Below are 15,356 nucleotides of genomic sequence, written 5' to 3' on the forward strand. Positions count from 1 at the left end.
AAAAAAAGTCGTCATAAACTAAACAAGAAACAAACTAACAGTATAATAATGTGTATAGACAACTTGATGTGTTGTTGAAACTCCAGCGTTCTTTCACCAATGCAAGTCCGAAATCTACTCCTCCACCAACGAAATCGATCGATTTCTCCACTAATATAGAAACGAGTGTGTTGAGCGATAATGATCGACTCTTTGCAAACCCACTTGCAGGAAATGAATGTGTTGGGAAATGATGATTTGACTCTTTGCAATCCACTCCTCCCAGCATAATAATGTATTGAGGAATGCCGGTCACACTCTGCTTGTTATGCAATCTCTCAAAAGTACCATAAACAGATTGAAGTAAAAGCGCATGTATTTACAATCATCTACTTCCAGGAGAGTGAGGTTATCCACCACTAGACGAGGCCGAAAACTCCTCCATTCCCCTTGCTTTGGGGGTTTTGAACCTGTGTCGAGGTCTAGGTGGGCAGCCGGCCACCATCAGCTTAAGAGAGTGCACCCTACCCTTCCACGACCTAGAATAGTACATATGAAATTCAAAATGAGAATTATAATCATCTAATTCATACCTAATCATATGAAAGAAAATCTTCCCTCGCCCCTAGAGTAGTCCTCCCTTCCCCTCCGGCGAGCCTCGGACAAAGCCAACATAAATCCTATCCAAACGCAGTAAATAGAGGGTAGTCTCATTGTGGTGGTGTTCCCTTGGTAAACTTCCGCTTCCAATCGGAGCCTATGGATCTGTACGTATAATAGCTACTCCGACCGCGCTCGCCGCTTCGGAAGCACACGAGATTGCGTTCGGGACCGAAACAAGCAGGCTGGTCTCAAATCTCTACCAGGTCTCTTGCCTGTTCCCCTGCCAGGGACTCTCTCTCTCTCTCTCTCTGCACCCCACAGAAATTGGAGTGCCCCTTGGTATCATCAATGGAGCAGAACCTTCTGTGTGCTTTAGCCCTTCCTCACCACCACCTTCATCATTGCGTGGAAGATGTGAAGAACATAGTGAAGGATTTCAATACCAGGTTGACAAGAGACACCCAACAAGAGAATTTGAGCACCAACGTCCAATTTGCCGCCATTTCCATCAATTCCCACCTTCCAAATGCCCCGCAGGGGCAGGAACCGAAACCCCATAAATGGCTAAAGCCTGCAGTCAGAGGCAATCAGTCTGTCCAGTCAATGATGAAGAGCATCTCAACCGCTGAGAAGGCAGTCATTGGAGCCATGGCCGGTGGCATAGCTGGTGCTTTCACCTATTTCTGCCTTCATCCGCTCGATACAGTCAAGACCAAGCTGCAGACAAGGGGCGCGGCAGAGATTTACAGTGGTTCACTGGATGTCATTGCTAAAGTATTCAAGTCTCAGGGGATTCTGGGGTTCTACAGCGGCATATCGGCCGTCATCGTTGGCTCCGCTGCCTCATCGGCCATCTACTTTGGCACCTGTGAATTTGGCAAGTCGGTGCTGTCAAAATTGCCGCATTTTCCCGCGCTTCTGATTCCTCCCACTGCCGGCGCAATGGGTAATATTGTCTCTTCTGCAATTATGGTGCCCAAAGAATTGATCACTCAAAGGATGCAGGCGGGTGCAGCCGGGAGATCCTGGGAAGTGTTCCTGAGGATCATACAGAACGATGGTATATTGGGTCTTTATACTGGTTATTCTGCAACTTTACTTAGGAACCTGCCTGCTGGAGTTTTGAGTTATTCATCTTTTGAGTATCTGAAATCTGCTGTGATGAGTAGAACAGGGAAGGACCATTTGGAGCCAGTTCAGAGCGTGGTTTGTGGGGCATTGGCTGGAGCGGTTTCTGCATGTCTTACTACTCCTTTGGATGTAGTCAAGACAAGGTTGATGACCCAAGTTGTCACTGGCGGTGGGGTTGTTGATGCTGAGGCAAAGGCTAGGATAGCCATTTCTGTTTACACTGGGATTTCATCAACTATTAGGCAGATTGTAAAGGATGAAGGATGGGTCGGTCTAACTAGGGGAATGGGACCTAGGGTGCTACATAGTGCTTGCTTTGCTGCATTGGGTTACTTTGCATTTGAGACTGCTAGGCTCTCCTTATTGCACCACTACGTTCAGAGGAAGAACAAGATCATCTTGGCCGTTGAACAACCTGTATCTGTATGAGTTTATTGGTGTCAGATGCACAATTTTTTCCTTTCATTGTCTAATTGATGGTAAAACAGAAGCTTGAATGCAATTCAGCTGATCGAAATAAGAAAATGTTAATGCATTCTTTCTGTGCTGAATATCTTAAACTTGTTTACACGGAGAGAACATGGCAAGTTGCCTCCGGATCAGTTGCAGTCTTCAGATCTTGTAAGGAAAAGTTTCCTATGCAGTTTTGGGATTCCATCGGAGTTGAGAAGGAAACTAACTGTTTAAGAGAGAGTCCAACTTCCAAGATCTGTAGTGTTAGTGGTGGTTCACTTGTTTGACCTTTGTGTTGCACAACTTGTTTCATAGCCTATCTACTTAAGCTTGAATATCTAGTCTATATTTTTTTTGCAGAAAGCATGTCAGCTTGCAATTTTTGTCCAAATAATCTTGGTTGTTCTTTTGCTTTTGCTTTGTTAGTGTCTATGATGGTACAATGCAAGGTTTGAATGTCTTACAGCAATATATTACTGGTAACATCTGAAAACCTTGAAGTTCAGATTGTACCTTGAAGTTCAGATTGTAGTTTTTAACACTCCAAAATAACTTCTTTTCAGTTTATGTTCTTCAATAAGTCATTTTAAATATTCTATTTCTGGATGATGGTAGTAGTGTTTTGGTCTGGTGGTGGAAGCACTTGCTAGTTCATGGTGCAGAATCTGTAAAGACTCTGCCTCTTATTTAGAGTGCGCCTGGTGCCAAATTCATCTTATTAACTGGTAGGCACGCATTCCTTTCTAATGACAGGATGCTGGACAAGCCATTCATTTATAATGTCAAACAATTACTCTGACTAAGTCAGGAAAACTGAGATAAAGTTCATTGGAAGAAGGTATGGAATAGTCGCTGAAACCTCCTTACTACCTCCTGGAGTGGAAGCAATTAACTTTTGAATTGGGTGTAATTAATACATTCATTCTTAAGACCAGGGTGGCTGTTGAGGTCTTTTCTTTTAGAGCTGCTCATGAGTTGACGTCTCAATTCATAATCTCAGATGTACCTATCCAATCATTTCGAACAACTGATTTTTTCATCAACTTTGTAAAGCTTTCTTATTTACTTCAATTTGCTGAAGCTAGACCAAATTGATCTGACCTTAGCTAGAGACCCAAGGCAAAGACAAAAAACTTTGGGTCAGTTGCAGAGGCAAGTTGGTGTTCTTGAGGTCGCATCACAGAATCTGCAGTGTACACCAGTCTGCTGCCATGTTCAGCTATGATCCCGAGCTCTATACCACGGAGTGGGATTGAACTAATGACTATACCTCTACTCCATGGATTGGGCTCAAATTTGGTGGGAGGGTGTCAAAGTATTTGGGAAAGCGCCTCTATTTTCAATTTTGTTTTAGATTTGGCCTAGAGACGCAGCTAGGTGTGGCACACATACCATCCACTTCATTGTTGCAGCGCTTATGGTCAGAATTTGTGCGAAAACCATGCCAGACCTCCATAGTTACATGCAGGAAATGAAGAAGATGATGAGGAAGAGGGAGAAAGCAATAATTTTGGAGAAATTAGGCAAGAAAGAGAGGTTTAGGAAAGAGAGAGAGTGGGAGTATTCAGAAAAGGGACGATTTAGTCGATACATCAAATCCCACTCATGGTGGCAAGCAGGAACATGCTAATCATGAACATGGAAGTTTCATCCATGCTACGGAAGGTTCTTGCTACAGTGATGAAGCTGCAACCGAGCTCGCTAAAATGCAGAAACGAGGATGAAACTATTATCAAAGATAACATCCTTCTGTGTAACTGAACCCCATGTAATTGTAGGCAATGTTGAATGGAACGTCTATCTCGTATACGGAAAAATACAAATTAAGGAGAGAATACTGCTGTGTGGGTACGCTCCATTGTGTGTAACCACATAAATCCTGTGTTTACAATTGTTAGTTTCTCAAGTTTATTTCTCTGCTATGGTATCAGAATCATCTTTGTTTTCCTTCTGCTGTGATCGTATTGATCTACGCTGGTTTCTGCTATTGGCAGTTTAATTTGATCTCACCGTGAGAAGTTTGTTCTCTTTTGCAATCTCTTTTTTATACAAAATAAGGAGAAGATACTGCTGCGGGCGTATGCTCCATTCGGTGTAACCACATAAATCCTGTGTTTACAATTGTTACTTTCTCAAGTTTATTTCTTTGCTATGATATCAGAGTGATCTTCCTTTTCCTTCTGGTGTGTCGTGTTGATATGTGCTGGTTTCTGCTATTGGCAGTTTGGTTTGATCTCGCCGTGAGAAGTTTGTTCTCTATCATGCAGCCTCTTTTTCCTTTTTCTGGCTGCTGCACTGAGTGTCTTCTGTTATTCAAACCGTAACCATAAATATCGTTTTGTGGTTTACTAATTATGAGATCTTGTTTCAACGAATTTCAACAACTTTAAAGAAGAAAAGTAAGAAAAAATTACAACAGCCTCAACAAAACGGCGAATAATAATGTATGATTCGTAGTTTCAATGCTGACTATTTTTTGTGTGAAGGACCAGAAAACAGGCATAAGTTGGTATGTGGCGTCATCGTCGATGGCATGTACCGACTTCAATTAAATGACGCTGAGGCGGAGGTCTACGTTGGTGAGAGAGTACCAATCGAGCAGTGGCATCAGCACTTTGGCCATCCGGCGTTTAGGGTCGTCGATCAGATAGTTAGATGATTAGATTTACCATTTTCTTAAAAGACTTGATTTGAATAAAGTGCATGTGGATTGTCAGCATGGCAAAAACCATAAAGTGCCCTTTTATGCTTCACAAGCGAATCTTTCTCATTCACTACTTGATTTGATTTTGTTTGGGGATGTGTGCCTACCATTTGCTTCGATTAATATCGTCGAAAAGAAAATATTGATTATTTTGACACTTTTTAGTCATATTGTAAAATCCACTACTATATGTGCAATGTTGTCTATAGCTATTAGTCATTGATGGAGGATTCGCCAGTTGGACATCAGCAATGCATTTTTACATGGGCTATCTTTTGGAAACCATTTACATTTACATGCACCAGCTACTCGAATAAGATAATAATGATCATCCCAACTATGTTTGTCATATAGCTGGCAAACCCATAATTCTGACTTGGATCAGCAGATGACTAGTGGCGTCAGAGAGTGGACTAGTCAACTCGTCGACTCGGTTGAGTATTCAAATAGTCATAATATAAATCATTGCAGCTGAATTGGCCGAGTCGGGCTGAGTCAAGGGCAAGCTAGGCCAATCTTGGCTCATGGTTGGATTTGTTGGCAATCGGTGCTGACTCAGGTGATTCTCTGACTCAGGTGATTCTCAAGTCAGCTCAGGGAGTTGACCAACTATGGTTTGCTGTATGCAAAAGCGTTTTATGGTTTAAAATAGCGTTTTATGGTTTAAAATAAGGTCCTTAAGCTTGTGCCCCCACCAATATCATGCCCTGTAGCTCTCAAGTTTGTCGTGGATAACGACACCTTTTATGATGCCACTACATATCAACGAATAGTCGGATCCCTTTAGTATGCTGGCCGGGCTTTTCCCTTGTCGTTCACAAATGCAGTTAGTTTATGCAACGACCAACTATAGATCATTAGCAAGTTGTTAAACATGTATTCTGGTATCTTAAAAACACTCTCTATTGTGGTCTTCTTATTCAAGCATTATTCAAGCATCCAATGACTTTTGCCTTCAAGCTTATAGAGCTGTCAACCATCGTCTGTTCCAGCTCCAAAGAATATTATGCTGTCTCTACTGCAGCTGTTAAGTTTGTTTGGGTACAATATCCGCTCGAAGAGCTAAAGTTTCATTTGAAACACCTCCTCTTTTTTGGTGCGGCTATAGTAGAGCAGTGTACATGACCATGCATCTAGTTTTTCATCAACATAACAAGCATGTGGAGATCAATATACATTTTTGTGCGTGACCATACTGCTAAAGGTCACCTCCAGTGTCCCACACATTGCATCTTTGCATCAGTTGGCCGACATATTCACTAAACTGCTTCTATTCAAGTGCTTTGAGTCCAGAACAAATTGCTGTTCCTCCCTAGACCAGAAGATCTGGATCTGGAATCCAGAATCATAAATTGGAGTTGATGGTGATTGGCGTGAATAGGCGAGCTGGCCTCAACGGCTTAAGATTCTTTCACATCGTCATCTGCTTTCAAGAAGGAAATCTCTCAAGCAGCTAAGGAAGATAACTACAACAATAATGCTTGCTATCTAAACAAAATACAGAGAACATTACATAACATTACATTCTAGGGGGTTGGCATAACGATTGGAGCGGGGTTGGTAAGCAGGTAGTCTTTATTTCAAATCGTTGAGTTATAACTCTTTATATTGTAAGAAAGAAACCACTGACATCTAAAACACAGTAAAACATGGTGACAACGATACTCCAACTCCAAAACACCGAAGGTCCTATACCTTAGGATTAGGAAATAAAAGGTTTGGTAAGAGCTTCAAACCTTCTGACGATTAAAAAACCTCCGTTCACATAACATCCCCTAATGTAAATAGAAAGACCATAAAATTATCGCCCCAGGCCATGGTTAATAGAAAATAGTGCTGCATCCTTTCCCGTAGACAAAGGCAGAACCTACTGCATGCCGAACCACATCACTTTGTGCGCTCGTCTCTTTCTCTTTGATGCTTGTCTAAAAAGTATAAACTATCATTCTAGTAATTACTACTACAAGCTGTTGGAACTATATATTTTACTGGCAGCTTGAAGCCACTAGATTTTAGTTTCAATGTAATATTTGCTTGGAACACAAAAGATTAAGACATTCTCTGTTTCGTGATAGTGGATGTTGTTGGAATTCAGTCAAGTATTCCTTCCGTTACTGAATATCAGAAAGCTCTTCACACCTCGAATGCGTTGTCACCTGAGGGAAGAAGCTCTGAGGCCACTCAGCAGGCACACATCCACTGCAGCTGGTCACAAGACAGGTGGGGAAGAGCTCCACACTCATTTTTGATGTCTTCTCCAGAGCAGAGGGAGTAAAACAAGGGGACAAGGAGCAAACAGCATTTTACCAGTTAAAAGCAGCAGGAAAGAAGACGGTGGTGTTTGGCGCTTTCCGTTTGCTTGGGCTTTCTGCAAGGAAGAGGAAGAGAAGGGTGTCTTCACAGAGAGAGCATTAATGGCGACGAAGGGGAGCGTGAGAGATCTGAGAAGGGAGGAGCTCAGGGGAAAGAGGGTGTTTTTGAGGGTCGATCTCAATGTGCCCCTGGGCGAGAACCATAGGATCACCGATGACACGAGGATTAGGGCCTCCATCCCCACCATCAAGTATCTCATGGATGGTGGTGCCAAAGTCATCCTCGCCAGCCACCTGGTAGCTCATGTCCCCTCCTTGCGTTCATCGACGTGCCTCTGGCTGTGGCTCGCCGCTTCTTCTTCTTTCTTTCCTTCTTTGTAACTCTAAAGAGATAGCAGTGCAGAAGAAAATCTGAAGCTTTTTGCTTTTACAGGGACGTCCAAAGGGTGTTACACCCAAGTACAGTTTGAGCCCTCTTGTTCCAAGGCTATCTGAACTTCTTGGTATCAATGTATGCCGGCTCTCTACTTCTTAACTCTTAAATCTTTCTATTATACTACGATCGGCGTTGATTTAGGTGCTGCCTGCATAACAGGTCGAGAAAGCCGACGACTGCATCGGCGATGAGGTCGCAAAGAAGGTGCTGTCCCTCCCTGATGGAGGCGTTCTGCTTCTTGAAAACGTGAGGTTCTACCAGGAAGAGGAGAAGAACGACCCTGGTTTTGCCAAGAAGCTGGCTTCACTTGCAGACCTTTATGTAAATGACGCGTTTGGTACAGCACACAGAGCACATGCTTCTACTGAAGGGGTCGCCAAGCTTCTGAAACCTGCTGTTGCAGGATTTCTCATGCAGAAGGCATATATTTATCTCTTTCTTTCCTCAACTTACTTCTAAAAGATTTCTTCCGATGTGATAAACGTTTTATATCATTTAGCGTAATTATTATTCTATTTCTTGGTTGAGATTGTCGTAGTTGTTACTCTGCATGTAATTATATGGAATATGTGTCATATCATTGTGCAGGAATTGGACTATCTCGTTGGTGCTGTTTCAAATCCAAGGAGGCCGTTTGCTGCTGTAGTTGGTGGATCGAAGGTGTCGACCAAAATAGGAGTAATCGAGTCTTTGCTTGAGAAGGTCGATATCCTCATCCTTGGTGGAGGAATGATCTTCACCTTCTTCAAGGCTCAGGGTTACTCTGTGGGTTCTTCTCTTGTGGAGGAAGACAAACTCAATCTTGCAACATCACTCATTGAGAAAGCGACGGCGAAAGGCGTGGCCCTTCTGCTGCCTACTGATGTCATTGTGGCTGACAAATTTGCTCCTGATGCAGAGAGCAAGGTTGGTTTCTTCTCATGGCTGGTACTTCAATAGAATACTACTTGAGAACTTGCAAACAAAGGACATGTCTCTGATCATTACTGAGTTTTGGGTTGCAGGTTGTTCCAGGGGACTGATTAGTGATTACATGGATGACCAAATTGGAGTCCCACCGCCATTATTGAAAAAAACAAAGGAGAAACCATAACCATAGAGCACGTAGTTGGCACACCCTCTCTCTATCTACCACGTACTGATATATTTATGGGGCGAGCAATCAGTGACGTACCAAACAGAACCAGCTGCATCTGTACACTCTCGGCCATGGTTCCGTCTCCTTCGATACGAACCCAGCTCCACGCGCTATGCCGTTTGGCCATCACAGCCTTCATCTTCCAATCAAGCCTGTCTGCCCAGGTTCCCCTGAACAATATTACAGACCACACGGCGTTGCTTTCCTTCAAGTTGTCCACCAACGACCCCATCAATGCACTGGCTAATTGGAACAGCAGTACTTCTTTCTGCAACTGGAATGGAGTGCTATGCAGTCGTCGGAGACAGAGAGTTGTAGCTCTAGATCTTGCTGCCATGTCCCTCGAAGGTACTGTTTCTCCATACCTTGCCAACCTCTCCTTCCTCCAGGCCCTCAACCTCAGCTCCAATCTTTTTCATGGCACTCCTCCCATCGAGCTTGCTCAGCTTCCTCGGTTAAGAATCCTCCACCTGTCTGCAAATAATTTGGATGGCGCAATTCCACAAAGCTTGTGTCTCTGCCGTAGCCTTCAACAACTGTCTTTGTCGCGTAATCAATTCGAGGGTGCCATAGACGCGTGCTTCGGGAGCTTGCCAGATCTTGAGTACCTCTCCCTTCGTTCTAATAACTTGGTTGGTAGCACGATTCCACCTTCCTTGGCAAATCTGTCAAAGCTCGACACCTTAGATCTTTCCGGAAATGGACTGGTCGGGAACAGACCAGGCGAATTTGGCAGCATGCCTCGCTTGCGTAGAATCAATTTATCTTTCAACAACCTCACCGGCATGCTTCCGCCGTCCATGTTCAACATCTCCACCCTCCAAATCTTGAACGTAAGCCTCCATCAACGAATTTCAACAACTTTAAAGAAGAAAAGTAAGAAAAAATTACAACAGCCTCAACAAAACGGCGAATAATAATGTATGATTCGTAGTTTCAATGCTGACTATTTTTTGTGTGAAGGACCAGAAAACAGGCATAAGTTGGTATGTGGCGTCATCGTCGATGGCATGTACCGACTTCAATTAAATGACGCTGAGGCGGAGGTCTACGTTGGTGAGAGAGTACCAATCGAGCAGTGGCATCAGCACTTTGGCCATCCGGCGTTTAGGGTCGTCGATCAGATAGTTAGATGATTAGATTTACCATTTTCTTAAAAGACTTGATTTGAATAAAGTGCATGTGGATTGTCAGCATGGCAAAAACCATAAAGTGCCCTTTTATGCTTCACAAGCGAATCTTTCTCATTCACTACTTGATTTGATTTTGTTTGGGGATGTGTGCCTACCATTTGCTTCGATTAATATCGTCGAAAAGAAAATATTGATTATTTTGACACTTTTTAGTCATATTGTAAAATCCACTACTATATGTGCAATGTTGTCTATAGCTATTAGTCATTGATGGAGGATTCGCCAGTTGGACATCAGCAATGCATTTTTACATGGGCTATCTTTTGGAAACCATTTACATTTACATGCACCAGCTACTCGAATAAGATAATAATGATCATCCCAACTATGTTTGTCATATAGCTGGCAAACCCATAATTCTGACTTGGATCAGCAGATGACTAGTGGCGTCAGAGAGTGGACTAGTCAACTCGTCGACTCGGTTGAGTATTCAAATAGTCATAATATAAATCATTGCAGCTGAATTGGCCGAGTCGGGCTGAGTCAAGGGCAAGCTAGGCCAATCTTGGCTCATGGTTGGATTTGTTGGCAATCGGTGCTGACTCAGGTGATTCTCTGACTCAGGTGATTCTCAAGTCAGCTCAGGGAGTTGACCAACTATGGTTTGCTGTATGCAAAAGCGTTTTATGGTTTAAAATAGCGTTTTATGGTTTAAAATAAGGTCCTTAAGCTTGTGCCCCCACCAATATCATGCCCTGTAGCTCTCAAGTTTGTCGTGGATAACGACACCTTTTATGATGCCACTACATATCAACGAATAGTCGGATCCCTTTAGTATGCTGGCCGGGCTTTTCCCTTGTCGTTCACAAATGCAGTTAGTTTATGCAACGACCAACTATAGATCATTAGCAAGTTGTTAAACATGTATTCTGGTATCTTAAAAACACTCTCTATTGTGGTCTTCTTATTCAAGCATTATTCAAGCATCCAATGACTTTTGCCTTCAAGCTTATAGAGCTGTCAACCATCGTCTGTTCCAGCTCCAAAGAATATTATGCTGTCTCTACTGCAGCTGTTAAGTTTGTTTGGGTACAATATCCGCTCGAAGAGCTAAAGTTTCATTTGAAACACCTCCTCTTTTTTGGTGCGGCTATAGTAGAGCAGTGTACATGACCATGCATCTAGTTTTTCATCAACATAACAAGCATGTGGAGATCAATATACATTTTTGTGCGTGACCATACTGCTAAAGGTCACCTCCAGTGTCCCACACATTGCATCTTTGCATCAGTTGGCCGACATATTCACTAAACTGCTTCTATTCAAGTGCTTTGAGTCCAGAACAAATTGCTGTTCCTCCCTAGACCAGAAGATCTGGATCTGGAATCCAGAATCATAAATTGGAGTTGATGGTGATTGGCGTGAATAGGCGAGCTGGCCTCAACGGCTTAAGATTCTTTCACATCGTCATCTGCTTTCAAGAAGGAAATCTCTCAAGCAGCTAAGGAAGATAACTACAACAATAATGCTTGCTATCTAAACAAAATACAGAGAACATTACATAACATTACATTCTAGGGGGTTGGCATAACGATTGGAGCGGGGTTGGTAAGCAGGTAGTCTTTATTTCAAATCGTTGAGTTATAACTCTTTATATTGTAAGAAAGAAACCACTGACATCTAAAACACAGTAAAACATGGTGACAACGATACTCCAACTCCAAAACACCGAAGGTCCTATACCTTAGGATTAGGAAATAAAAGGTTTGGTAAGAGCTTCAAACCTTCTGACGATTAAAAAACCTCCGTTCACATAACATCCCCTAATGTAAATAGAAAGACCATAAAATTATCGCCCCAGGCCATGGTTAATAGAAAATAGTGCTGCATCCTTTCCCGTAGACAAAGGCAGAACCTACTGCATGCCGAACCACATCACTTTGTGCGCTCGTCTCTTTCTCTTTGATGCTTGTCTAAAAAGTATAAACTATCATTCTAGTAATTACTACTACAAGCTGTTGGAACTATATATTTTACTGGCAGCTTGAAGCCACTAGATTTTAGTTTCAATGTAATATTTGCTTGGAACACAAAAGATTAAGACATTCTCTGTTTCGTGATAGTGGATGTTGTTGGAATTCAGTCAAGTATTCCTTCCGTTACTGAATATCAGAAAGCTCTTCACACCTCGAATGCGTTGTCACCTGAGGGAAGAAGCTCTGAGGCCACTCAGCAGGCACACATCCACTGCAGCTGGTCACAAGACAGGTGGGGAAGAGCTCCACACTCATTTTTGATGTCTTCTCCAGAGCAGAGGGAGTAAAACAAGGGGACAAGGAGCAAACAGCATTTTACCAGTTAAAAGCAGCAGGAAAGAAGACGGTGGTGTTTGGCGCTTTCCGTTTGCTTGGGCTTTCTGCAAGGAAGAGGAAGAGAAGGGTGTCTTCACAGAGAGAGCATTAATGGCGACGAAGGGGAGCGTGAGAGATCTGAGAAGGGAGGAGCTCAGGGGAAAGAGGGTGTTTTTGAGGGTCGATCTCAATGTGCCCCTGGGCGAGAACCATAGGATCACCGATGACACGAGGATTAGGGCCTCCATCCCCACCATCAAGTATCTCATGGATGGTGGTGCCAAAGTCATCCTCGCCAGCCACCTGGTAGCTCATGTCCCCTCCTTGCGTTCATCGACGTGCCTCTGGCTGTGGCTCGCCGCTTCTTCTTCTTTCTTTCCTTCTTTGTAACTCTAAAGAGATAGCAGTGCAGAAGAAAATCTGAAGCTTTTTGCTTTTACAGGGACGTCCAAAGGGTGTTACACCCAAGTACAGTTTGAGCCCTCTTGTTCCAAGGCTATCTGAACTTCTTGGTATCAATGTATGCCGGCTCTCTACTTCTTAACTCTTAAATCTTTCTATTATACTACGATCGGCGTTGATTTAGGTGCTGCCTGCATAACAGGTCGAGAAAGCCGACGACTGCATCGGCGATGAGGTCGCAAAGAAGGTGCTGTCCCTCCCTGATGGAGGCGTTCTGCTTCTTGAAAACGTGAGGTTCTACCAGGAAGAGGAGAAGAACGACCCTGGTTTTGCCAAGAAGCTGGCTTCACTTGCAGACCTTTATGTAAATGACGCGTTTGGTACAGCACACAGAGCACATGCTTCTACTGAAGGGGTCGCCAAGCTTCTGAAACCTGCTGTTGCAGGATTTCTCATGCAGAAGGCATATATTTATCTCTTTCTTTCCTCAACTTACTTCTAAAAGATTTCTTCCGATGTGATAAACGTTTTATATCATTTAGCGTAATTATTATTCTATTTCTTGGTTGAGATTGTCGTAGTTGTTACTCTGCATGTAATTATATGGAATATGTGTCATATCATTGTGCAGGAATTGGACTATCTCGTTGGTGCTGTTTCAAATCCAAGGAGGCCGTTTGCTGCTGTAGTTGGTGGATCGAAGGTGTCTACCAAAATAGGAGTAATCGAGTCTTTGCTTGAGAAGGTCGATATCCTCATCCTTGGTGGAGGAATGATCTTCACCTTCTTCAAGGCTCAGGGTTACTCTGTGGGTTCTTCTCTTGTGGAGGAAGACAAACTCAATCTTGCAACATCACTCATTGAGAAAGCGACGGCGAAAGGCGTGGCCCTTCTGCTGCCTACTGATGTCATTGTGGCTGACAAATTTGCTCCTGATGCAGAGAGCAAGGTTGGTTTCTTCTCATGGCTGGTACTTCAATAGAATACTACTTGAGAACTTGCAAACAAAGGACATGTCTCTGATCATTACTGAGTTTTGGGTTGCAGGTTGTTCCAGCTAAAGCAATACCTGAGGGTTGGATGGGGCTTGATATTGGGCCAGATTCAACCCAGGCATTCTGCGACGCATTGGAGTCTGCCAAGACTGTGATATGGAATGGTCCCATGGGAGTCTTTGAATTCGAGAAATTTGCCGTTGGTACACAGGTAGCTGTGCAATATAATCTTTTTCTTATCAATCTTGAACATGCCTTGTATTTTGACTATATTTTGGAACTGGGAGTTGCGACGGGATAAGAGCTTGATCTTCAATAAGAGGATTGTCTTTTTGTACTATTTATTCCTTCCTATTCCAAAAATAATCATCTTAGGTTAATAGTTTGAAAAAGTTGCTTCGTTTTGACACTAATAAATTAGTGTAGCGGATTTTAGCAGTTGCAACACCGAACTAGCTATTTAATTCGTTCGGAATGATCTGCAACCATGTGTTTCAGAAAAAGGAATTACTTAATGGATGGATTCCAATTGATCAATAAAGTAGTAAAAACTAAAAAACAATAACGAAGTAGCAAAATAATTCATCTGCACACTTGTGTCTACTCTCATCTCCATTTGTACCCCGCGTAAACTCACACCTGTTTGTCCTTGCATCTCCATTTGTATCTGTGTAAGTTTGCATTTGTTTCTATTCCCATCTCCCTTTGTATCTCACTAATTCGTGTTAGTAACGAGGCCCTCTCGCTCACGACACCACAACACCAAGATCAGAAACGAAAACGAGAAAGAAAAAGGAAGACAAGAATTTTAAGTAGGTCAGAAACAAAGTTTTCCTATGTCCACGATCACACAGAATTTTTCACTGTCACATAAAAGATCAATAACCGTCCCTTTTTAAACATGGGGATTAGGCCAAATTAAAGAAGTGGGTCAGACACTAATGTGACCAACTGGCCAGAAAGTGTGCGGTCTTAGTGGTACTGCACACTGGTCGATTGAACGTAAACCCCATCAACTACAGGTTTTCAGGCAGTTTCGAGTAAATTTTGCATGTTCTGTAGTTGGCTCTTCTTTCTTGTTAGGTTTGTTTTACAAGGAGTTCTCATTGCCATACTTGTTTCAGGCCATTGCCAAGAAGCTTGGGGAGCTTACGGGGAATGGTGTGACGACGATCATCGGTGGCGGAGACACGGTTGCTGCGGTGGAGAAGGCAGGCCTCGGAGAGAAGATGAGTCACATCTCCACGGGAGGGGGCGCGAGCCTGGAGTTGTTGGAAGGCAAAATGCTTCCGGGGGTTCTTGCCCTCGATGATGCAGCTCCTGCAACTCACTGAGCCGCGAACGTTATAAAATGCGCTATCGTGTGTGACGAACAATGCTTGTCCGTTTTCCAGCCGGTGGCTTTATAGCTTCAGCTTACGTTTGGTTACTGTTCTCCAAGTGCACCTGTTCCTTTTCTTTCTGTAAATACAAAATAATAAAATCCTCGTCCAATTCCTTTTCTTTATGTAAATACAACTCGGAAATACAACTCGATAATATACTCAGTTTTCTTTCTTGGCAATTTTTCGAAACCAACCTTTAACCCTGTTTTAAGATAAAGGCATTTGTTTGGCCACCGTGTCATGTTTCAGATTTTTTGACAGCATACATATGTTATTGAACACTTTTTATCCTCAATTGGAGTTTGATCGAGTGGATGAAATCCTTGGGGGCTAC

General features: G+C 43.0%; 2 protein-coding genes across 6 annotated transcripts; both read left to right on the forward strand.

The window, feature by feature from the left end:
• Positions 1 to 670: 670 nt before the first annotated feature.
• Positions 671 to 2,320, forward strand: LOC116267389 (protein MITOFERRINLIKE 1, chloroplastic). The gene has a single exon (XM_031649066.2). The coding sequence runs from the start codon at positions 931 to 933 to the stop codon at positions 2,140 to 2,142; it is 1,212 nt and encodes a 403-aa protein (XP_031504926.1). The 5' UTR covers positions 671 to 930; the 3' UTR covers positions 2,143 to 2,320.
• A 4,556-nt stretch (positions 2,321 to 6,876) lies between these two features.
• LOC116267542 (phosphoglycerate kinase, cytosolic-like) lies at positions 6,877 to 15,337 on the forward strand. 5 transcript variants are annotated; one of them, XM_050075175.1, is made up of 6 exons: positions 6,877 to 7,479; positions 7,616 to 7,693; positions 7,778 to 8,038; positions 8,207 to 8,524; positions 13,690 to 13,848; positions 14,762 to 15,337. In XM_050075175.1, the coding sequence occupies exons 1-6, from the start codon at positions 7,285 to 7,287 to the stop codon at positions 14,969 to 14,971; spliced, it is 1,221 nt and encodes a 406-aa protein (XP_049931132.1). In that variant the 5' UTR covers positions 6,877 to 7,284; the 3' UTR covers positions 14,972 to 15,337. The 5 variants fall into 5 exon arrangements, with proteins under 5 accessions (XP_049931132.1, XP_049931134.1, XP_049931135.1 ...); XM_050075177.1 differs by lacking the exon at positions 8,207 to 8,524 and adding an exon at positions 13,274 to 13,591 and having other exon boundaries at positions 6,879 to 7,479; XM_050075178.1 differs by lacking the exons at positions 7,778 to 8,038; positions 8,207 to 8,524 and adding exons at positions 12,845 to 13,105; positions 13,274 to 13,591 and having other exon boundaries at positions 6,879 to 7,479.
• Positions 15,338 to 15,356: the final 19 nt, after the last annotated feature.

Source organism: Nymphaea colorata, chromosome 14 (genome assembly GCF_008831285.2).
Source record: "Nymphaea colorata isolate Beijing-Zhang1983 chromosome 14, ASM883128v2, whole genome shotgun sequence".
Lineage (NCBI taxonomy): Eukaryota > Viridiplantae > Streptophyta > Magnoliopsida > Nymphaeales > Nymphaeaceae > Nymphaea > Nymphaea colorata.

Bases quoted from the DNA above. Each gene is read 5' to 3' on its own strand.
- LOC116267542 (XM_050075175.1), top strand. From the start codon at position 7,285: ATGGCGACGAAGGGGAGCGTGAGAGATCTGAGAAGGGAGGAGCTCAGG. The intron at 7,480-7,615 runs GTAGCTCATGTC...TTGCTTTTACAG, and splicing joins TCATCCTCGCCAGCCACCTG to GGACGTCCAAAGGGTGTTAC. The intron at 7,694-7,777 runs GTATGCCGGCTC...CCTGCATAACAG, and splicing joins CTGAACTTCTTGGTATCAAT to GTCGAGAAAGCCGACGACTG.
- LOC116267389 (XM_031649066.2), top strand. From the start codon at position 931: ATGGAGCAGAACCTTCTGTGTGCTTTAGCCCTTCCTCACCACCACCTT.